Here is a 25,115-nt window from a genome sequence, read left to right on the forward strand (position 1 = left end):
TTTAAGTTTAGCGGATTTGTTACATAAACACTCTAACCTCAGACTCAGTCTGGGCAACTCCATTGCCCTCCTCTGAGCTCTGCCCTGCCAAAACAGAGGAGACAAGGGCTGTTTTCAGAACAAACCTGCCTTGAGTCTCATTCTAATCGTGGGATGAAATATGATTGACAACGTATCTGAAAGGTTGTATTTTTTAAAGCATTTCAGGAGACTTAAATACAAACCTAGGGTGCTAAAGAGAAGGGAAGCCTTGCCACGGAGTGTGAGCTTATGAAAAACTCAAAAGCATGGGTATAAACTCCCTCTGGCAGACGGGTGGAAAGCCATCCCCCAATGCCTCCAGGATCCTCCCAGTGGCTTCTGGGACCATTTTACCAGCACCCCTCCCCGACCTTGATCATCCTCGTTAATCCACGGAGCCTAGTGTGAGGCCTTGCCTGGGTAGGCACTCAACCCATACTGGATTATTAGACACGAGTCTGGGATGAGAGATCCTGAACTTGACTGGCCTCATATATTTCTTCGTTGTCCACTGAATCTTCCTAGGAGGTCTGTGGTTCCTGAGATGGTTTAAGGATTCAACTTGGGGCGGGGGGTGCTTGGGAGCCTGGAGAAGCCACAGCTGAGGAAGGGAGGAGAGAAATGCCATGAAAAAAACCAAAACTTAATTCCTTGGCTCTGAAGGGGTATCAGGAATTGAGAGGGCTGTAAGGATGATGCATAACATGCAGGTAGGGCCGCCACGGGCCAGGAGACAGACTGCTAGAAATGTGTCCTCAGGCTTTCAACAAGTCTTTGCATAGCACCTTCTAGGTGTGAAGCATCGTGCTAAGCACAGTGGTGATACAAAAGTGGAGTTTGCGTTAATTTTTAAATTTAGGATGCAGGAGAATAATTTAGTGAATTGTTAAAATACTGATTCCCAGGATCATTTCTAGAGAGTTGAATATACTAGGTCTAAGTGGAGGTGGGAAGCTACATTTTTAACAAGCATTGCAGGTAATTCTAATGCAGATGGTCCTGAGACCAGTTAAAAAAAAAATCATGATTCTAAAATCTATAAGTAAAACTAGCCCAAATGCTTGGGAGTCTGCTATTAACTGCCCAGAGAGGATTTCGATGTTCAGCTAGCTCATATGGATTTAGCTTGCCTTGAATACACTGGCCATGGCCAGTCACGGTGTTGCTCCATGAAAAGTGTTCATCGTTGTCTTGGACTCAGGAAAGCAATGCTAGGTTAGGTGGCTACACTTTGGACCTGAGGAGGATGCTTACCCCAGAGCCTGAGCAGCACAAAGGAAGAGGATTAGATTAACTAGGAAGACAACCCACATTGATAAGGCTGAGATCACAGGAGGATGGCACAGCAGGGCATTTCATTCTTTTTTTATCTCATGTTGATGGCTCAACTACATGGTCCTACTCCATTTTTATGAAGTATTTTCGCCATCTTTCTTGGTTCATGACATTCATCTTTTGTCCTAGAATCAACCATCTTACTGAGACCTGAAGGAAGGCCCAGAGTCATCATTAAGAATGATTCTTTGGGGCTTCCCTGGTGGTGCCGTGGTTGAGAATCCGCCTGCCAATGCAGGGGACATGGGTTCAAGCCCCGGTCCGGGAAGATCCCACATGCCGCGGAGCAACTAAGCCCGTGCGCCACAACTACTGGGCCCGCGTGCCACAACTACCGAAGCCCGTGTGCCTAGAGCCCGTGCTCCGCAACAAGAGAAGCCACCGCAGTGAGAAGCCCGCGCACCGCAACGAAGAGTAGCCCCTGCTCGCCGCAACTAGAGAAAGCCCGCGCGCAGCAATGAAGAACCAATGCAGCCAAATAAAGAAAGAAAGAAAGAAAGAAAGAAAGAAAGAAAGAAAAGAACGGTTCTTTGGACAATCCCCTGAATCTATGGTTGTTTTAATGCAAGTTCAGAACATGGTGCAACTGTGGGTAACATCCCACAGACAGCTGCCAGGTAGGGGGACTCTGGCCTTTCAGGAAGGGACATAGCTATTTAGTGTCTCATCTCCAGCGACCAACGGTGTCTGCCCAGATCTGCGGACACTGGCTTGCTCTCAGGAAATTTATGGGGTCTAGCAGAAATCTTGCCTATCTCTTGATGGCTAAGGGCTTGAAACCAAATCAGATCTTCGAATTGACCAATAGCTCAATCTAAAACTGAGTAAGAGTTGTTCTCGAAGTGTGACACGGGGGCCTGTGGGCAATCTGTCAGGGGCATGAGGTAGGCCATGAAATCTGCCCCATGATTTCTGAAACTTTTGGTATTTATGTATCTCAATAGTTTTTCACGACATGAACTAAAATCCTTTGCTTAACGAAATCCTCCATTGGTGTACATTCCCGACACCAACTGGATGTCTTACAACTCCATTCAATTCAGTTCTGACGCTCAGTACCCAGAGTTAGTGCAGACCCCACAGGTTAGAGAGCAGGGTCCCCAAACAACAGGACTGCCCCCCACTTCCAACACCAGTCACTGGTGTCAGCAAGTGGGCTGACACATGCTCAGTGAGTGGACGGATGAATTCGCTCAGAAAATACTTACTGATCAACTACTACCTTCCATTCCACTACTCTGTGGGTTTGGGATACAGTGGGGAACGCCCCAACACGTTCCCTTCAGTCATGGACCTTGTACGTCGACTTCTTTTTCTTTTTAAGACATTCTGCTTCACACGTGGTAGCTGCCCAATAGGGGTTTGCAGAACAAATGAACAAGTCAATGAATTAAACAATGTTACTCAACAATGGTAAGATCCCTTATCAGGAAAACCATACAGTAAAACTTGTAATTTTGTGGGAATGGCATTTGTGGTTACCCTGAACCAGTGGTCCCCAGAACTAGGACGCAAGCTGAGGTTCTGTGTGAGCCTTGGGGAGACCAGGTCAGGTAGGACCTTAGTTGCCAGGGGCAGCGTCTAAAGCCATGTGGGAAAGTTTGACCCCAAAGCAGGGCAGGGGTGGGAGCTCAGGAGCTGGCCCAGGGATTGGGGTTGCTAAGCAAGCTCTATATTGACACAGCACTCTACAGTTTCCAGAGCTTCTTCTATCTCATCTGAGTTAGGCTTGAGAGGGCTCCAGTGACAGGTGCTACCTGGGCTACTCCCAGAACAAGGATCTCAGACACAGGAGCCCTGGAGCAGGGACCCTTAGGGACGGCTTGGAGCACAGATGCAGATGTATTAACATCCCAGAGCATCACAACAGGCTGCAGGATTTAGGAGGTTAGAATTTCATCCAGTCCCTGGGGGTCATCACCATTTTGGTGCCATAGATCCCTTAAACAGGCAGATGAAGTCTGTGTAGCCCTTCTCAGAATATCTTTAAATACCATGTATGATTATAACGCAGAACAACAGTGAAATGCAGTTATTAAAATGTTGAAAAAGTTATCAAATTTGATTACAGCAATATATGTGGCTCTTGACACATGAAATAACAGGATAGTGGCACATCTGCCTTGTTAGATGATGTGCTACTGTGATGGGCATAATTGCTACTGTGACTGTCTGCAGAAACTGTAATATTAGAATGTCAGTGATTTCTACTGCGACAGACACAGGTACTGTGAATATTGCTGTGATTTGCTGCTGACATTCATAATCGAAGGAAATGTGACATTACAGTTAGAAGTCAGTGAATACAAAGATGTACTTTTTTCCCCATCCAAGTTCATGGACTCTTGGATTTCAGCACTATCCCTTGTTTAAAGTGTAGCTATAAGAGCTTTTTTGGGGTCCCTCGATCCATGGCTGCATTAAAGTCTAAGGAACCAGTGAAGCTCTGATTAGTAACCAACTGTTCTGCCACAATGCTCAACTTTTTCGGTGGATATGGATTACAGGTTTGTAACAAATGCTATAAAAGTGCACTTATTACTTAATTTTTACTCCCTTGTACATACACATTTATACAAAAGCAATGGACAAATATGTGTATGTGGACTTTTCTGGAATAAATAAAGTAAGCTTCCTACACCATCTTATCTATCGGCAGGTGTAAATTATGTTAAAAAACAGTCCCTGGGTAATGTTAGACAGGAGGATTCTCTTTGAATATCTGTTGTGAAGAACACTGATGTATTGTTTTAATGGAGTCAGCACATTCCAGTTAAAACAAAGAGAATAACCTTAGAAATAGAGAAATAAAAAGAATATTAAGGAATGGATTGGCTAATTGCCTTGCCGCTACTTTCCTGAATCCCCATTCATCTCTCCCTTGCTTTTTTGTTAATCACTATGGTGTGTTCCTCTGTCGGCTTTCAGAAGATCCTTCTGGTCTGGGTCTTAACCCTTGCAGGTGTTACTTCAGGACCCTGAGCAGAGAGGGAGCAAGACCATACGTCTCGGGCTTCCCTGGTGGCGCAGTGGTTGAGAATCCGCCTGCCAATGCAGGAGACACGGGTTCGAGCCCTGGTCTGGGAAGATCCCACATGCCGCAGAGCAACTGGGCCTGTGAGCCACAACAACTGAGCCTGCGCGTCTGGAGCCTGTGCTCCGCAACAAGAGAGGCCGCGATAGTGAGAGGCCCGCGCACCGCGATGAAGAGTGGCCCCCGCTTGCCGCAACTAGAGAAAGCCCTCGCACAGAAACGAAGACCCAACACAGCCAATAAATAAATAAATAAATAAATAAATTTATTAAAAAAAAAAAAAAGACCATACGTCTCTGTGTGCCATGGTGGTCGTGGCCCTCACCATTTCTGGTCTGTTAGTAGTTTCTTATATTTCAGTTATAGAGGCAGAGAGAAATCAGGATCTACCCTTCTCGGGAAGATTTCTGTCTAAAACCTGCCATGCCAAAGGTTATGTGATTTTTTTTTTTTTCATGCCTTGGCCTCAGAAGAGATGGTAGGTAACTAGCTCTCTTCTAAAATAACGTCTTCTCCTGCCTGTGAATGCCTCGGTCATCATGAGTTCATAAGCCCATTATTTAACCTGCCAAAGACCTTTCTTCTCAGTGGAGGCTGCTTATCACTCAGCAGGAGTGTATCCTAGTAGGGTTAGCGCATGAAAGAAAACAAATCCATCGGAACGTGAGTTATGACATCTAGGAGTTAAAACGAGCCCACATGATGGGAAAACTGTGGAGTTCCCAGCAACACCTGGATTATACGTCCTTCGGTGTGAGTGTTGAGAAGCTCTCCCACATCTGTATTCAGGATGCTCTTTTTTTCCTCTCCTTTTTTTGATGAATTGGTGAGTTGCCTGGTGAAAGCAGGTAAGGAAAGAAGTCTCTGGCCTAAAGCCCTTGGAATATAGGTTTGTAAGATTTTTTTTTTTTTCCTAAAACATTTTCAAAAATAGAAAATGAAACTTTAAATGGCAGAGGAAAATAACAAGCAGAAGGGAACTGCTTAAAAGTCACTTCGGGGACTTCCCTGGCAGTCCAGTGGTTAAGACTCCGTGTTTCCAATGCAGGGGGCATAGGTTTGATCTCTGGTGGGGGAACTAAGATTCCACATGCTGCTCGACCAAAAAATAAAATGAAAAGAATAAAAAAAAATTTAAATAAAAATCATTTCACGAGAAAGGCTGCTCACTGGGCACATTATATAGAGAACAAATTGACTGTGAACCCTCATAATCTTGAAATAGATTTATACATCGGAGATGCCAGTTCACTGTGTATTTGGAGAGGCATACACGCAAATAAAAGGCAGGGACAGAGGGGTGGGTGGGGTGGATGACAATGGGACTGTGACACTTCAGAAACATGAAGCAAAATTATTCTCAGGACAGACAGTCTTTGCGTGGGGAGGCTTTTTACTTATTAAACAGTGTTTTGGAACAAATTAAACTGCGCATAAAGATACATTATGGGCAGAGCAGCTAACAAGCAGGGTCACTGAGGGTGCAGGACAAGAACATGCAGGATCTGATGGCAAGGACTTTTGCAGGATGTGCCTGGGGGACATTTAAGATATTTATGGTGACTATTTTACTTATACTGCTTAGAGGACAATCACTGCTTGTTTGTTCCTGAATCCTTGGTTTTGTCTTAACTTTTATGTAATTTTATATTATTGTAGGGAAAAAATGGAAACAAGAGAGGGTCAGGAACAATTTAAGGGCTGGAAAAATGAAAAAACATTTGCCAAACACCCGACCTTTAAGAGTCACTTCTCTTGCCCTATGGGCCTGCGAGAGCTTAATGGCCATTGAGGTTCATTCATCGGTGGAAGAAACTAGTATAATCCCATCAGTTTCTAGGTAAGTGATGTAAACTTCACTGGCACTGAAAAGTAGTTCTGGATATAAAATGTATTTTGTTCCAAAGGATATTACCACTTTCCAGCAGTCAGAAGATTTCACAACTGACCTGATATTTCTCTGTCTGTTATTTTTTCCTTGTTATGTTTATAAAGCTCTCGTTGCATTCACAATTTTCCAGGAAATCAGTGTCAGGTAACAACCCCACCATGAAAAGCTACCTCTAGAGAGCAGTCAGTGAGTCTTATCTGGCACTGAAAGCTTGCTGGTTGGTTTTCTACATACATGTTTATTTTCAGTTCAAAGACAAAATAGAAAACTCCATCGTGGAAAATGTTACCTTTTAGTTCACACTCTTTTAATCCCCCAGTCCCCATAAAATAAACATTCTAAAGTGTAAGCAGCGGGAAATAATGTAAACTCTGCAGAAACAGAAAATAAATTAGTTTCTTTCAGACTTGGTGGAGGTCCTTTTCCTGAACACTACACTCTGTTACAGACAGAATTCATCTTGAACGAAGAATAAATCTTTGGCCTATTTCACCATTTCCCCAGCATTGCGTAAGAGCATATTTCAAATTCACTTTCTTCTCCAACTGCAGCAAAAAGGCAAGGAGTAGTTTGTGTTTGTGGAGCCTGAAAAACAGGAAAAAAAAATATTTCGGTGGTTTAAGAACAGCTTTTTTCCTCTGGTGTCAAACTGTTCATATATTATAGCTCTGAAGTCGGAGACCACAAGAAAATATAAGAGCAGACAAGTGATTCTATTCACAAGACAAGGCTGGGATCATTGCTTGGAATCTTTTTACTTATGAGCAGTGGAGAAGCCAATTCTGCACCACTTGGGACCGAGGCAGCATGGACACGGCAGGCAGCAGTTCTGATTTCCTAAAAGATTTTGCTTGGGGACCGTGGCTGAAATTCCATGACTTCTAAATTTGGAATCTACAAGTTTCCAGGATCCTGTCAACTGAGAACATCCAGGATTTTAGATTAGCAATCCTGTTGCCTTGGATTTCAGTTTCTCTTTTATAGCAGGCACAGAGAGCAAGGTCTGAAAAATGCATTTAGGACAAGAATGGAAGTGAGTGAATCTGGAATTTCTTTTTATTGTTAAAGCTTTGTTGTTTTCCCGCAAAGGATACTAGCACTCTCTGTCACTGTGAATTCTCCAATCTTTTAGAAAAAGAAGTGATCAAACTACATTTTAAAAAGAAAAAAGCAAACAAAACACCTAAGTACCAAAAAAAAAAAAAAAAGTGTTCATCAGGAGAAATGTAAAATACAAGCACTTGGCCTTTGATCTGAATTTATACAAGGAGGAATTTATCCACTCGGCCAAGAGTTCAAACTCGGCTGGAATACAGCAAGCCAGCCTCCCACGGATGAGGGCAGGGTCTGGAGCCAGAAGGGATGCTTTATTAGCTTCAGAACAGAAGACGGTGATGAAGGCAGGGGACTAGGAGTTTCAAATACTCCCCGATGTCTGGTTCAAATCAGGGAAGTAAACAGAAAACAGAAGCATCGCAAGCATAGTAAACATTAACAAAAAGAAAATATTTTTGATGTTAGGAAGGGAGGTTTGCCTGGTGCAGACCTTGCCCCTCCTCTCAGTGACGTGCCAGCCTCCCGTCGGTGGCTCTGGTGACTCTAGATACGAGGCACAGTGACTACTGGGGAGGGAAGGTGGGTGGCGGGAGAGACGAGGGTGGGCTCAGTGGAAGACCCGTGGATTGACCACGTGACCTCGGTGTCCACAGTTTTATAGTTAAAGAGGCTTAGAGTCTGTGGTTCCATATTTTCAGAAAACTCAAAGGGTTGGTAAAGGTATAGAAAGTCTGAATATAAATTAAAAAAAAAAATCAGAAACACAATAGCGAAGGTGCAAATGAATCAGTTGTTTATTGTTTATTCAGTGGGGCAAAAAATTTTAAAATTTGATTTAGTGTTCTCAGTGCTTTGTGACCACCTAGAGGGGTGGGATAGGGAGGGTGTGAGGGAGACGCAAGAGGGAGGAGATATGGGGATATATGTATATGTATAGCTGATTCACTTTGTTGTAAAGCAGAAACTAACACACCATTGTAAAGCAATTATACTCCAATAAAGATGTTAAAAAAAATTTGATTTAGTGTTAAATCTTTTGGAAGACAGAATATGTAAGACATCCAATCATGGTATGTGAATAATAAGAAATTACAAAGTGCCCAGGCAACGTGAATGACCAGAGGCAGAGACTGGAGTGACGTGGCCACAAGTCAAGGGCTGCTGGCAGCTGCTAGAATCTGGAGAAGGCAAGGAAAGGGTTCTCCCCTGGAGCTTCTGGAGGGAGTGTGGCCTGTTGGCACCTTGATTTCAGCCTGCTAATACTGATTTCAGACTTCTAGCCTCTAGAACTGTGAAAGAATCAATTTCTGGTATTTTAAACCACCAAGTGATTTGTTATAGCAGCCATGGGGATAAAACACACACACATCCCCCCCCCCCCCAATAAGGGGAGTTCTCTCCTATTTATTAAACTAAGACAATTTCATTGTATTTACCCTTATGTTAATTATTGCTAATGACACTTGGTTCTTGGCTTCTCTTTGCTGACAACCATCTTGTTTTGGTTCCCACTGTTGAATAACAGAGGTTAAAGTTAAATACGCTACCAAAGTGACTTTACTATTTATTATAAATTTATTTTATTTATTTATTTTTGGCTGCGTTGGGTCTTCATTGCTGCGCGTGGGCTTTCTCTAGTTGCGGTGAGCAGGTGCTACTCTCTTTGTTGCGGTGCGTGGGCTTTTCATTGCGGTGGCTTCTCTTGTTGCAGATCATGGGCTCTAGGCGTGTGGGCTTCAGTAGTTGTGGCATGTGGGCTCACTAGTTGTGGCTCGCGGGCTTCGTTACTCCGCGGCATGTGGGATCATCCCGGACCAGGGCTCGAACCCATGTCCCCTGCATTGGCAGGTGGATTCTTAACCACTGTGTCACCAGGGAAGCCCCTGAAAGTGACTTTAAAGTAAAAATGAAGTCAACCTCAGTAGTATTTGTAAAGTTGATGGCGACATATTTTGACAATTTTTTTAAAACCTGAAAAGTGAATAATTTGGAATCATTTATATCATGAATTTTTTTTTTGAGATTTGCTTTTGAATTGAGGAGAAATCAGTCTATTTATTTCTCTTATTAGTGAAGCTGCATGATAGTCACTGGATGCTTATTAACCTGTTTGAATGTCTGATAAAAAATGGCTTCTGCAAAATGGAGAAAATTTCAAGTTCATAGCATTGGGTTAAAACTTTCACCCTACCTTACAAGTTCTAATTTTTTCAAACCAACTGGTAGATTATAACTAATGACATGACTGAAGCTTTTCTCCAAGCTTTTCCAAAAGCTCATCCAAGCTTTTCTCATTGACCTATAATTTCTTATATATTATATTAACCATGTATAAATTTAGAGTTATTAGAAAAATCATATTTTTCCAGAGTTTGATGAAATATTATTTTTCTTGGTTTATTAAAAAAAAAAGTATAAGATGATTAGATCCACTGCCTCCTGGGAAGTTTCTTTTAAAAGGGAATTAATTAAGAATTTCACAACCGTTAAGTCTCAAAACATTCCATTTTAGTTAGATAAGGGAGACTTAATTATCACCATCTTTTAGAGATGTTAAAGATTCCATTTTAGATCTAATTATCACAATCGTTCATTTAAGTAGCTTGGGCTTCCAGCCTATTTTGGCTCCTGCCTGGGAGTGGGAAAAGGGGGCCTCCCTCTGTCCCAAGGATAGCTTGGGGTGAGGAACTGAGGACTTTTTCTTAAAGCACGACGGTGATGAACAATTTTTGAGCTGCTTCTTGAAAAGACAGAGTTTCAAAATTAAAATTAGAGAGCCCTGGAGCTCCCCCAGGAAACCCTGAAACTCTGTGGTTTACAACCTGGGGATAAGAGGCTCTGTCCACAAGCAGCGTCTGAAGATTAATTTATAATTATTAAATATCACTGAAAATTTTGGCTCGAAAGAACATTTAGGGAAGAAATGAGCTGGTATTATACTCCTTTTTGCGTGTGCAATTCAAGATAAACAATTATAGCAGGGCCAGAGTCAATTTGATTCCGTACTAACCATAACTTTGCACATCAGAATAAAGTAAGGGAGTGTCTGAATCCTTCAGGAAATCTGCCAGGCTTTCTTGAGTTCATTTGAATCCTGCCAAGGCCCAGAAATTTGATAAAGCTTCAAAATGAGAAACCCAAAGGGAGGGGGGGAATCAAACCTCCAAATCCAATCATCTTCAAACAAAAGACTGACCAGTCATGTCACAGGATCAGTTTCACTGGGACAAACAACTCATTTTAATTAGTTCTATTTGGTAACATCCAAAAGACTGAATCATGCCCTTAGTCTAACAATAGTGAAAGCACAGCAGGGAAGCTTTGGAAAGAAGAAGCAAGAGCTCAAATTCTGGTGATTTCCTGGCACCTCCCGCTCATATTGTCTCACACCCTTTCCTAGAGGGTGAGATAAGCAGGGAAGGTGAGGAAGCGGAAGGAAAGACAGCAGTCCTCAACCGAGGGGCTTCTTCCACGTGGGACACGTCACGTCTGCAACACGTTCTGCGAGGAGTAAGGAGAGTGATGCCCTGCAGCTGAGTCCAGAGAAAGAGCTGGAGTCTGACCACGATGTGAGCAAAGCAGCCCACTGGACATTTCCTCTCCTGATGCTCAAATCTGTCCGAGTATCATTCAAGCTTTAACATTTGTATTTTATGCATTTTTAATAGCCACAGACCTGTGACTGCTAGTAGGAGAGGTCCCTGCCTGCTGTGTGCGAGAGCGGACAGGAAGCAGGAAGAACGTCTGCGGGATCGTTATTCTGAAGGACACCCGAGAGGGAATGTGTGCTTTGCACAGTGGTCTTCTCTTACAGCACCGGATGGTTTGCGATTACTCAAGCAGGGTCAAGGGATGGGTTTTGAAACACTGCCTACCAAGCCTAGAAGAAGGTTTGGCAATTCACACAGAAGAAAGAACCTTGGATAACTGAGTGGGAAAATGACATTCAATGAGAGAACTTAAGTAAGAGATAGCTCTAGTATAGTTTGACTGAAAAGAATTTTGACAAAGTCATAGCTTTTAATACTCAATTGTCTTTTTTTTTAAAAATACATTTATTTATTTATTTATGGCTGTGTTGGGTCTTCGTTTCTGTGCGAGGGCTTTCTCCAGCTGCGGCGAGTGGGGGCCACTCTTCATCGCGGTGCGCGGGCCTCTCACTGTCGCGGCCTCTCTTGTTGCGGAGCACAGGCTCCAGATGCGCAGGCTCAGCAGTTGTGGCTCACGGGCCTAGTTGCTCCGCGGCACGTGGGATCTTCCCAGACCAGGGCTCGAACCCATGTCCCCTGCATTGGCAGGCAGATTCTCAACCACTGCGCCACCAGGGAAGTCCTCAATTATCTTTTGTTATGAAAAAAATCACCTGGTTATCCCCAAATTATGGGTCTGTTCAAAGAGCTGGTTATCATCTTCCAGAATGGGCCAAAGTTCATTTACCCCGTGAAAATCTTTTGGTTTGGGGCAGAAAGGATGGGGTGAGACCGAGAATAAGCAGATCTGGGTTGAGTCTTGGCTTTTGTACTTATCAGCTGTGCAACTTAGGCAAGTTGTTGATGTCTCTGGGCCAGAGTTTCCGCAGTTCTGAAATTTGAGGCCAGCATGACACGTGACCGGGGATGGCAAAGCATTTCCTGCTACAGCTATGGAACGAGAGGCAGGGCTGAGTAGTGGAAAGGCAGTATTACTCCTCTGCTATCTGGTGGATCAGGGCCATCTCTCAGCTACCCCCTCTTGTGACCACAGGGGACAGGACAACACCTGCCTGTGAGGGGTGCAGTGACTGCCCATGAGACGTGCTTAGCACATTGCCTGGCCCATTGGAGGGAATCCCCAAAGGCAAGTGTCTTGACCCCCAACCTCTGCTCAGTCTTTGTTTTTTGTTTTTGTTTTTAATTCTCTCTTTTTTTTTTGGCTGCACCCCGCAACATGCGGGACCTTAGTTCCCCGACCAGGGATCCGACCTGCGCCCCCTGCAGTGGAAGTGCGGAGTCTCAACCACTGGACCGCCAGGGAAGCCCCCCTGCTCAGTCTTTGAACAAAGTCCAGAGGGATAGTTGTCAGCGAACTTGAACACAAGGATTTAGATGTAGGTACCGGTAAAGCTAAGGACATGCCACTGGCATTACCTGAGTCCCAACTGCAAGAATTAAGGCATAAATGCATTTATATGACCTATTTGGAGAGCAAATAAAAATGGACCAAAAGGCTGGAAAAATACTCATCTATCTGAGAGAGATGAAAGAATTACACACACTTGTTCTGGAGAAAAATGACAGGTGGCAGAAATGTAGCATAATGGGTTGACATGACAAGGGAAATTAGTCTGGACAGGGGTCAACTCAAAGTTTAAGAGGAATGATATTGTGATTTTCCCAAGGCCTGGCTGGGAAACCCAAGACATTCACACACACATACACATGCACAGTCATATCAAAAGACCAAAATAACTCTGTTATCAAAGCTCAAGTTTATGGGCTTCTCTGTTAAATTAGTCTCTGTTAGTTCATTTTCTGGAGTTTTCTTTTTCAGAAATGACAAAGATTTGAAATGTGATTGTGGTTAAAACTAAATACAGCTCCCACTCCTCAGCAAAAAACACATACAAACAACACCAAACACCACAAACACAACCCAAACCGAACAATCCCACAACTTGTATTAATGTGTCTCTTACCTTTCTCATCATAGCCTAAGTCTTCAGTGTTTTAGTAACAAAGACTTGCAAAAAAAAAAAAAAAAAAAAAAATCTCTCCATGTTCACTACTGATAGTCAAACGAACAAATGTGAGAGTCCTGTGTGCTTGGCTTAGGGTGTAACTCAGAGACAATTGGAAAGAAGGGTCTTTAGGTCAAGCAAGCTCATCTGGAAGGCCCAGAATACACTGGCAAGAGGGATGGGTGCTGGGCTAAGGAACAGGAGCAGGAGGGAGTAGGAAGAAGGAATGGGGGTGTTTATGGGGAAGGAATGCGTCTTGAGAACATGGTGAGGGCTTGTCTGATATATGGGATGGGGAAAAGCAGCTCCAAGTCTCTGAGACTTCTGATTGGGAGTTTCCCAGGGAGGAGGATTGGGGGGGGGTCCTTTTTCTTCATGATGGGAAGCTAGGACAGAAGCCAGCAGGTGTGCCTGCGGCTGCAGGACCGAGGCACAGACATGAATGAGACCATAGGCCCCCCGCTGTGGGCCGCCTAAGCCAGCGCCAAGGCAAGCCCAATCCTCTTACACTGCGCAGACCCTGAATCATCAAGGGCTCTAATTTCTGCTGCACTGTCCTTCCTGTGACTCACAGGACCCTTGGAGTTAGACGATCTGTCCCATCTCTATGAATCTTTCCGGTGGTATGAGAGCCCAATCCCCCTGTTGTGCGACAGTGTTATGGGTTAGATTGTGTCCCCAAAAGGTATGTTGAAGTCCGGACCCCTAGTACCTCTGAGAGTGACCTTAACTGGAAACAGGGTCTTTGCAGATATAATCAAGTTAAGAAGAGGTCAATAAGGTGGGCCGCAATTCAATGCGACTGGTGTCCTTTAAGGAAGACAGAGACGCACAGGGAGACAGAGGAATGTCAAGGATCAATGGGCACCACCAGGAGTTAGGAAGAGGCCAGGAAGGATTCTGCCAGAATCTCAGAGAGTGCATAGCCCGGATGACACCTTGACTTTGGACTTTTGGCCTCCAGAACTGTGGGAGAACAAATGTCTGTTGTTTAAGCTGCCCAGTTGTGACACTGTTATGGCAGCCCCAGGAAACGAGCATACTGGGAGTCCTCTATCACATGATTCTAACTCTGTACCAAGAGATATGTGGGACGAAGGTATAGCTGGTATAGTTAATGACAGCAGATGTTAGTTTTAATTCTCGAAAAAGAATAATGAATTTACAGGGCTCCTTTGTTATAGCAAGAGATGCCTTAAAACGAATCTATATTCAGAGACGGTGTGACTGACTTTCACTGGAATCGGGTCCAGGCGCACCAAGGACCTGACCATCTCACTGCCTATCCACACCCAGGAGTGACCCAGGGCATGGCTGTAACCTGGTAGGAATTCACAGTAACCAAGTGAGGAAATTACTTATCAGACCATTTCTGTAAAAAATATCAGAAAAACCAAACAAAATAAAACTAAAAGAGATTTGAACTAGGGAAAAAAGAAAGAAAGAAAAAGTAAAAAGCACAATAGCCTACCTGAATTGAGTCCTGTGAAAATCTTGTTCACTTAGAACAAGCCTTTAACTTGCTCTGTTTCCGTATCAAGATCTATGTCGTAGAAGCAGGGCCGAGTCGGCAGTCCTGGCATGGTGCTCATCTAGGGGAGAGAACCAAAGATTATATATTAGCCAGTGCTGCAGAGTGACCACTCCGGACACTGTACATCTAACGACATAAATTAACTATATAATTCAATTCAGCCTCATGTAACTTTGGGTTATATATACATGTATCTTTTTAAATTCACCATCTGCTATTTCCATCTTTGTTTAAGGAAATGAAATCCCTCCATGGTCCCATAGCATACCATAGCTCCAAAACAGTGATTTTCAAACTCTTTTTTTCTAAGTCAAATCTTAATGCTGAAGCCCAACAAAGATAAGCTCCTCTGGCTGAAGGGGACAGTGGGTGTGGAAGGAATGAATAATGAATAACCCCCAAGACACATTTCGGTAAAATCCTCAACTCTTGGAGCACAGTTTGAAAACTCCTGTTCTCCAGATAGCTGGCCTACTTTACTAGCAGTAACTGTTGTTTATTGAGAACTTACTATGTGCTAGGCACTGTGTAAATGCTTTTTTTTTCCATCGTCCACCAAACTCAATGAAGTAGGTACTTTTATCGTTTCCATGTTACAAGGAAGGAAATGGAGGTTTAGAGGTGTTATGTCATTTGCCCAAGGCCACACAGGTAATAAACAGCAAAATGGGAAATTGGACTCCACGTTTGTAATCTCAAATTACTCATATAACCACCACCACCACTGCTGCCTCCACCACCGTTGGGGCACTCTATCCTCAGAATTTTACATAGATAATAACTTAAGTTCCCCATCACCCTTAGAGGTAGGCACTAATTTTAGCCTCACTTTACTGATGAGGACAGAGGACATTTAGGCACAAAGGCATGGGCTCAAGGATACACAGCTGGTCAGTGGTGGAGACAGAATTAAAACCAGGCCTGTGCTTCTCACTGCTTTGCTGCACTGTGTCTAGATCGGTTCTGCAAAAAGCGTTCTTTGTCCACCTGCACCAGAGACCCCCGGTGAGCTGGGGAAGCTGGCCGGTTTCCTCTGGCGATGCTCACACACTACACATGGGTCTAGGACCCGGAGTGTGAGGACTGTGGATGAGCTGCCCCTTATCAGTTTTAGTATTCCCACTTCTTCTTACCAGGCTGAAAGTTCTCAACACCGAAGGAAGCCAGATAAGGCCTCTGTCATAGATCTCCGTTCTCTCACTCTCAAGGTCCTTTTTTGTAGGGACAGGATTTCTCTGACACCTACTCTTCCCCCCTATGATGCTGACAGACTCTTGCTACTCAAACTGGGGTCTGTGGACCAGGAGCGTCGGTATCACCCAGGAGCTTGTGGGAAGTTCAGGACCTCAGGGCCCACCTGCGGCCCACTGAATCAGAATCTGCAATTTCAGCACATCCCCAGGAGATCTGTGTGCACGTTTCCATCTGAGAAGCCCTGGCTTAGTCAATACGGCCTAGGATGCCTCCCCCCACTCACTCCCTTTAGCCCTGGGAAAGGGAGCTCCTGGGGAAGGGGGTGAGGTGCTGAGGAGGAAGGGGAGAGGAAAGCCCTTTCACCCCTGACCAAGTGCTGCTACTTCTTCCCGGCCCGAGCTCCAGGTCAAGGAGGAAACCTGTGCACCTGCGGCCTCATAACCACCTGGACGATGAGAGTGTGAGTGAGGTGGGTCCACGTGGCCAGACACATAGAACACTGTGCTATACGGTGGCCAGCTCCTGTCTTGCTAATGGCACAGGACTGCACTTTAGTGTATTATGGGCTAAAAAGGCTTCTGAGGCCTGCCTGGAATACAGGCACCACTGATAGCATGTCTTCAGGAAAATGTGCTCTGCGTTTCGAGCAATGAACTATAAATAAAGTTCTGGCACACAACCTGCTTGTAGGTGGGGATTTCCTGTACTTCAAAACTTTAGGTATGCGGATGGCTACTTATCCTCCTGAGGTTTCTGTTCCTAGCAGGGGGGTAACATTTTTCTCTGGTTACTACAGTCGCTGCTCCTAGGAGACCCCAGAAAGAAACCCATGCTTAATGTTTTAGCACTGAAACATCAAACACAAAGGACATTGGTGGGAACTGTTCATATTTTTTCCAGTTTCCTGGGCTACAAACTCATACCAGTTACTCTACAACAATTTTCTTACCTAACTGCATTCTGACATGAGCATTTTAAGATGCCTTTATAATCTGTGTAGGGATATGGATTTGGAAAAAGGAACCAGCGTATTATAGTTTAAGAAACGAGTGACCGCATTCAGCCACAGTGAAGCTGCTCCATCTCTAATTTAAAATAACTCTCTAGGTCGAAGGTATCTGGGTGAGGATGCTACCCAGACTTGACTGCTGCTGCTTCTGAGGCTGCAACACTATTCACTCCAGGGCAGAATTCAGTATGAGGCAGATCATATCTAAATCCACATGAGGTGAGAAAACCCAGGAAGAACCCCGAAGGCAGTGCATTTGGGTTCATCTGAGCAAAGTTATAATGGAAGCTTCTATTGTGGATAACACAATTGCACTGCCTGCTTGTTTACAAGCTTTTTTAACAGACATGAAAATTCAGCTTTCCACCATTCACTTTTAGCTGGTGCCAAGACCAAGACCGACAAAGGCAGTGTGATTCGCACGCTTCCTGGAGCTGAACCACTGGCTGCGGTGACTCAGCGCATGCATCTTTGGGTCATTCTGATACTGCCACAAAACTGGGAGCTTTTCAAAGTAGCCAAAATATTAAATGCCAGGAAGTATGAAATGTCTTTCCTCTATTTTCAACTTACTTCTCTCAAATGGGAGAAAAATGAGATCAATCAGAAGACTCCCGTGTTCCTTTCCAATGATGCAATCGTCACTTTCAAGAATCAAGATTCCCTACTTATTCGGGATGAGCAACAACAGACCAGGAAGCATGTGGAGTGTGCAGAGCTGGGGGACTCCCAGCCCTGGAGACAAAGCCGCCTCCAGAACATCTATGTTTAAAATAAAAGTCCTGCTGAGCAGACACAGTATGGAATTATGTTAACAAGACCTTACACATTCGCATCAGATTCTCTCCCAATAAAAAACACTCTGTTACCAAAGGACTGGAGCCCCCAGACAAGAGTCAGCAGGGCACTACAGGAAAGAAGAATTCGGACAGCCCTTGGGAGTTGACCTCTGGACCCACGCCTGGGGTCAGTGGTGATCTATGTTGACTTATTTGTGTGCCCTTGAAGAAGGCCTCCTGCTTAAAATAATGAGGGGCCACTAAATTGTACTTACTTGTCATGCTGCATTAATGGATTCTTTTACAAAGGCTGAAAAGCATGGGCTTTTGCCCTTCATGCCCCTAATTTTAACTACAATGAATCTTCCAAATCTTTGATTTCGGGTTAAGCTTATTTTGGAGAAACGACGAGTTATAGGAATAGCCTTTATAAACATTCATTAACACCAGCAAAGAGAAAATATTCATACACCTAAAACTTGTCATTCAGAAGTAAGAGTAAAACACTCTTAGAATGAGTAGAAAAATTACCTAAAAATCTGTTTCATAAAGTGATAGTATCATACTTACCACTTAACCAAAATATCGTTGTAGTTAATTTTGTTGTGTTTGTGAAATAATTTCTTTTCTGACTTCTCCTTAAACCTACTGTTTTTTCCTACTGGATAAATCATTCGGATTTGTTGTAATTCAGAAAAGAAATAAGCATTTGAACTCACTATTCCTTCAGTTCATGATCTGAAAGGGAATCCCTTCTATACATTTCTTTCCTCCACCAATATGGCCAAACACCCAACATCTTGTTCCAAAAATTTAAGAACAATCAAAAAGGGACTTCCCTGGTGGTCCAGTGGTAAAGAATCCCCCTTCCTATGCAGGGGATGCGGGTTCGATCCCTGGTCAGGGAACTAAGATCCCATATGCCGCGGGGCAACTAAGCCCATGTGCCGCAACTACAGAGCCCACGAGCCCTGGAGCCTGCGTGCCGCAACTAGAGAGAGAAAACCTGCACACCACAACTAGAGAGAAGCCTGAGCGCTGCAAGGAAGAGCCCACGCACCGCAACGAAAGATCCCGCATGCCTCAACAAAGATCCTGCATGCAGCAACTAAGACCCAACACAGCCAAAAAAAAAAAAAAAGAACCAAAGAGACTACAATGGTTAACTACATGATGATGTAATTTAAATAAAAAGATTCTTTTTGATGAAATAATAACTCAAACATTTAAACTACTGAGCAAAAGTATTTTCTGAATTATAAGTACACTGCCTGGCAATATTAGGCCTGCAATAAATATCTTTTTAAACAGATGAGTAAAATGGAGGATGATTAGAGAATTAGGAAACAAACAGAAAACTTCTCGAGGACTGGGTTTTTTGTTTCTTCCCTTCTCCCTCTTCTTTGGACATGAGGGACAGAACTGTTTACATCTAATGGTCATTTAGATAATTAAACTAAGATGATGCAAGAGGAAAAATGGCTGGTATAAACATCAAGTGAAAGGAAAGAAGAGAGGTATTAAAAATCATGATAATGAAAACAGTGCTGCTACCACTGGGATTCCACTTGCTTGACTTAGTGGTGATGGAGGCTCTGGGATTTCTTTCTGGGTTAGGTATCATTCACCTGCACGGCCCCGTGACTGCCAGGGATGCTCTGGGTGCTTGGGGCATGTCCTATCAGAGTGCCTGTTATCTTTCCTGTTGGCCAGCGAGTGCCTGTTCCTGTGCGAAAGGACAGCGAGGCTTCATTCAACCCACAATCCTTTGCTGAGCACTCACTATGGGGATACCAAGGTGACCAGGACCTGGTCCCTGCTTCCAGAGGGACAGACCATTAAGTAGATCATTTGGGTCGAGTCACTTTTTACTTTTTAGTTAAAAAAAAATCTTTTTCATTCTTTGCTTATCATATAAAAAGAATGAACATAATAAATTCTTAACGTCTGACTTTCGAAGATGGAAGTCAAGTTCAATCACTTATAAAGATGACTCTATCGTGCTCACATTTTGGGCCAGTATTACAGAGCTCCGACTATTCCAATTTATTTCAATGGCGTTGAATAAAAGACTGAGCAAGTACAGTTATTTCTCTCTTCTTTTGGAAAGGAAACTATAACTCTTAGTGGTAAGAAGCCTGTTCCAAACTAACTTTTCCATTAGTTAGAAAAAACTTACTTTCAACAAAAAACACTTGCAAAAAGAAAATACTTTCAACTGAGAAGTAATAAATAATAGAAGTAAAAAGCCAAGTCTTGCTCTCCTAATATTGTTTCCTGGAGGTGACCCCTGTAAACAATGTCTTGTGCAAACTCCCAAGAAATTTTCTATTCTTACATAAGCCATGTGACTATATAACATGTATTTATGTAGTTACGTACAGAAGTTGGAAAATTCCACATGTACAATTCTGAAATCTGATTCTCAGGGAGAGTAAAACTTAAAAGAGGCAACTGGGGTAATTTCTAAACAAAGGAATGTGGCTGGAGTGGGGAGACCCAAGAAGAGTTGTTGCCAACACATTCTACGGTTGACCCTTGAACCACGTGGGGTTAGGGGCACTGATACCCAGCAGGGTTGAAAATCCAAGGATAATTTATAGTTGGCCCTTGGTAGCCGAGGTTCCTCCCTATCCACAGATTCAACCAGTGCAGACCGTGGATTGTTGAGACTGAAATACTACTGTCATATTTAGATTGAAAAAAATCTGTATAGAAGTAGACCCGCCCTGTTCCAACCCCTGTTCTTCAAGGATCAACTGTAAAGTCAATGCGCCCTGCCTTTTGGAAAATGAGAGATTAGGGAGAGTTCTTTAGAAGAAAAGAAAAATAAATGCGAGCAGGGCGTCTGACCTACTGGATGTTGACAAAGGAAACGAAGAAGTTCGGCACCTTTCATGCATCTCAAATATTACAAAGGACTAAGAGCTTTCAGTTCAAAGACCACTCTGCATTTGAGTGCATCTTTTTCCCCACCAAATAATTTATTTTTCTTTTTTTGTTCTGATTTTAAGGACGGTATCCTTAGTCAGCTTTCAACTATGCTTGCCAGGAAAGCCCCATGCTGGCTTGCTCAGTAAGACACTCACTGTCCTTCCTGTTTCCGTGCCTGGAAGACCAGAGGTGGCATAATGCAGCCCCAGGGCTTCTCTCTATTGTCCTCTTGGTGTTGGCTTCATCCCCAGGCTTTCTGCTCTGCGTGGGCAGCTCCAGGCCACATCGTAGCCACACCCTGTGATATCCAGTGAGAGAAAGAATGTCCTCTTCAGTGACTCATTTTTTTTCCCCCTGATTCCTTTCTTTTATTTACCAATTTTCAAAACAATAGTTTGGTGCCCAATGGTAATACCTCTGGGGCTCTGCTAAGTGCTTTCCATGCTCTGTATCTCATTTAATTCCAACAATACCACAAGGTGCATGTTATTACAGTTTCACTATCCCCAATTTGCAGATTAGGAAAATAAGACGAGGAAAAGCATAATAACACAAATCACACGGCTAACAGCCGGTTGAGCTGGAATTCAAAAGCAGACAGTGTGACCCCAAAGTCCTAGCTCTAACCACTGATCCCTACTGCCTCCCTTACATCATGGCATTTAGTGTCGCTGCCCCTCGGTGGCAACATGTGTGCTTCAACTGCACAAAGAAAAGTTATGAGCTGCCTTTGCAATGGGAATACACGTCCTATCAAACTACTGAGATTTCAGCTACAATATTTGTGTAAATAAATTTACATGAATTTGTAAAGCAGATTCATTTACTTTACAATTTTAGTCTTGATTCCTTTTAAACTTTAATATTTATGCAAGAAAGTGTTACACAGCTTACACCCGGGGTGGTATCTTTCCAAATTACATCTTAGTCACAGTAGTCAGCGGCGAGTAAATAATACCTTATGACTGTTAAACATTTCTACTGTTGACCAACCAATTGGTTCCTCTCTCACTTACTTTGTTCTTATTCATTCATCATATGCTTTGTTCTTATCCATTGCCAAAATGATAGATAAAGGTCATATCTACACAGGTATTACACTGTTCACATCTCACTCTTCCATTTCCATTGGGGAGCTGTGGAGATTCTTCCCCATCTCTCCTCATTTCACCATAAGGACCACAGCTGAGGCTGCCAACAGCCCTGTGAGACAGGAGAGGTGGGAGAGGTCTGCGTAGCCCCACTGAGAGGGGCGGAAGTGGCCTCAAGACAGTTGTGTGACTTTCCCTGGACCAATTAGGAATGGGAACGTCGAGTACAAAGGCTGGAAGAGGTAACCAAAGTCTGACGGGCAGCAGTAACCCAGGTGACTCTGAGGGGTGAGGGGAAGGGCCCCGTTCCTGTACTGCCTGTGTACCTGGGTAAGTTACATCATTGAGTCTTGGTTCTTTACCTGGAAATACACTATGAATACAAACAGATCTATGTTACAGGCTCTGTTTCAAAATTAAAATGAGATAAAGTAAGAAAGGACCCTAGTTTAGTGTGTAATACACAATGGATACAATTGTTATTCTATTATAGAAGGTACAACTATAATTGTCTAGATGAAGTACAGTGCTGTTATTTATGATAGAAACAGAAAAAGGAGACTTGAAAACAAATCTGAACTGTGAATAATTATGTTTCTTTTATAAGAAAAAAGGCGTTCATTAGTTTTGAGATTTCCCCCTAATGTTTCCTGCTCTATAAACAATTTAAAAGAGCCCCTTTCTGTTGTTCCTACTGATGACAATCAAATCTGACGCTACACCCAATAACCAAGACCTAAGTATCAAGTAATTGGGGGCCTCTGACTGATGACCAATGTTATTTTAAGAGAGAAACCTTCAGAAGTGTGATGAGGAGCTAAAAACAAGTATGATTTTAAACTGAGTTCAGTCTTTAGGAGGAGAGGATTACTCTTTCTGCGTAGGCCGAAAAAGATGCTGTGGAGAGAAGAAGCACAAATTCAATTCTTTACACACTGCTCCTCTCGGCTGGAACTTTTGCAGTGTCTCCTCTCCGGCCTTTCGACAGACAGGTGGCAGGCCAGGAGAACACCCCCAGCTTTGGCAAAACAAACCAATTTTATAACGTTTCATTGTTTGGAAACTCAATATTAAGTAATCAAATTCTGGTTTCTGAGAAGCTCATCTTCTGAAAATGAACTGTGACACTCTGGGCGTGTGTTTTATCCCAAGGTCCTATTAGCAATTAAGTCATCATTCTGTAACTTCTGGAAGGAGAGAGAAGATGAAGGGGAAGGGAAGAGAAGGAGGAGGGCGGGGCGGGGCGGGGGGCGGTGTCGCGAAAACTGCCTTGACTTAGCTGAGCTGGTCCTTTTCTTCACGGAGCTTGTTATCGAAGACACAGCTGCCCATGTAATTTAGCATTTCCCTTTTCTTCCCCCCGCCCCTCCTCCAACCCCGGCCAAGCTCCTCCCCAGAGATAATAAGCTGATGCAGCAGGAAAACATAACAAGACAGAGGGAAATTGTATCCATTATTTTAATGTCCCCTTTATGGCTCTCTTGGGACAGAGGCAAAGGAGTGGTCTGGGGGAGCCTGGGAGGAGGGGGAGGGGAGGAGTTATCTCATCTCATGTTTACTAACCGGACACTTGGCTGGCCAAGGCTTGACCAGGAAACTGAATTAGGAAAGAATTCATGACCACCCTGCCACCTAATTTAACTATTTTAAATACTAGAGGCCTATATTGTTCTGCCATCTGTCTCTTTTTTTTTCTTTTTTTCCTTTAGGTGGTTCAGACCAGATCCCAGCTGAATGCTCAGGACCTCAGATTGGGTCTATAAGTGATTTACAGTATGTTATGGATTGAACTGTGTCCCCCCCCACCCCCGGCAACCAAATCTATATGTTCAAGCCCCAACCTCCAACATGAGGTCATAAGGGTGGGACCTTTATCCAGTAGGGCTGGTGTCCCTCTAAGAGGAAAAGCCCAGAGATGCACGGGCACAGAAGAAAGGCCTCAGGAGAAACCAACCTTGCTGACACCTTGGTCTTGGTCTTCTGGTCTCCAGAACTTTGAGAAAATAAACCTGCTGTTTGAGCAATCCACTCCACGGTACATTACTATGGCAGGCCTAGCAAATGAACACGTCGTACTTATGTGGGTATTTCCTTCCCTCTACATACTTCCATGAATATTCACAAAACATGTTTTCCCCACTTTACCTTTCTCCAATTCCTGGACGGAAAGAGTCCTAACTGGGCTACTTGCAAAGGCTTCTCTAAACAGAACACTTTTTCTCATTGCAAGGGCAGACGATAATTAAAGGACTTGGCGGGTGCAGATCCTGCCTGGGAGGTGAGCACCCCGCTGTCCCTCCCGCCTTTTCCCCTTCTTCACCCGGCTTCCCCAACATGGCAGGGATGCTGCAGCTGCCAGACCTGCTTCCTCTGGGTTAATGCAGTGGAAGAAAAAGAAAACTGTGGACCAAGTATCTTTAAGTCACTCACAAATCATGTACCTTGCTCTCTTTCTGTTTCTCACAAACACACAGCATGTATTAAAAGTAAGGAGAAACATCAAGAGAGCAACAGGATGGATTTCTATTTTGTAAATCTAATTTTTATCAAAGTAAATCACGTACATGGCTTAAAAGGTCACATTGTCCCTCAAGGCATGCTATAAAAAATGACAGTTCCCTGTCCACTGCTGCCCCACCCCAGCTGTATTCCAGCTCCTCAGAGGCAACCACTATCAATTCTCAGCTCTTTCTTTTTTTTTTGGGAGAAGAAAGGATTTATCACTTGCAGCAAGTAAGGAGAACACCGGGGATCTTTCCCAAAGCAATGTCTCCCCAACAGCAAAACCGGGGAAGTCTTAAGGTAAGCGTACATGCATATTCATGAAGGGGCTTGGGACATCGACTGAGTCCAAACTTGATTGACATCACAAGAATCAGAGAAGGTCAACATCATCATTCCTTAGGTTCCAGTTGATCTGGTGGTTGAGCGCTTCCGGCTAACCTTTACTTATGAAGCAGAACTGGGAGTCTTCAGCCTCCATGACCTTCCCTGGTTTCAGGACTTAATGAAGCTCAGGTTCTTGATGTCTCATCGCAGAAAGAACTCAGTGAGAGACAAAGTGATAGGTAAGAAGTGGATTTATTTAGAGAGATACACACTCCACAGACAGAGTGTGGGCCATCCCAGAAGGCGAGAAAGGCCTCTCAGCTCTTTCTTTTTATCATCCCTGCTCTTTCTTGATTTGCAACTTCAGATGCTACCTATTGGCTTTCTAACACAGAAGATGAGGATTTAGCTCTTTGACATCCTACTACCCATGCTCCCCCACCTCCACTTTCCATCTCTCAAATAAAGAGCTATCATTACTTTTGGTCCAATCAGGATTTACTAGGACAATGTAAGTATTATTCACAGGAGGGCCATCATACATATTCTGATTACATTCTCATTCTTGTACAACTCCTGTTTCTCCTAGAGTTAATAATTGTCTTGTATCTTCGTTAGTTTACCTTTCTATAGGCCTATCATTCATGCACTAATGCACTCTGACAGTCTTGGTCATCCCTTCATATGCCCAC

At 43.6% G+C, this 25,115-nt stretch overlaps 1 protein-coding gene across 10 annotated transcripts in view; it reads right to left on the reverse strand.

Annotated features, from left to right (window-relative positions):
- Positions 1–25,115, reverse strand: part of MTHFD1L (methylenetetrahydrofolate dehydrogenase (NADP+ dependent) 1 like) — a 290,546-nt gene that overhangs the window by 82,337 nt on the left and 183,094 nt on the right. For 5 of the 10 annotated variants that reach the window (XM_061206826.1, XM_061206824.1, XM_061206827.1 and 2 more), the window contains 2 exons: positions 14,525–14,645; positions 6,311–6,866 (listed from right to left, as the gene is read on the reverse strand). In XM_061206826.1, the coding sequence (XP_061062809.1) occupies positions 14,556–14,645 (90 nt within the window). In that variant the 3' untranslated portion in view covers positions 6,311–6,866; positions 14,525–14,555. Of the gene's footprint in view, positions 1–6,310; positions 6,867–11,791; positions 11,978–14,524; positions 14,646–20,658; positions 20,802–25,115 lie in introns of those variants that run through there. The other 5 variants (XR_009702806.1, XR_009702808.1, XR_009702807.1 and 2 more) reach the window with 3 other exon arrangements.

This window comes from Eubalaena glacialis, chromosome 12 (assembly GCF_028564815.1).
Source record: "Eubalaena glacialis isolate mEubGla1 chromosome 12, mEubGla1.1.hap2.+ XY, whole genome shotgun sequence".
In the NCBI taxonomy this organism is placed as follows: domain Eukaryota; kingdom Metazoa; phylum Chordata; class Mammalia; order Artiodactyla; family Balaenidae; genus Eubalaena; species Eubalaena glacialis.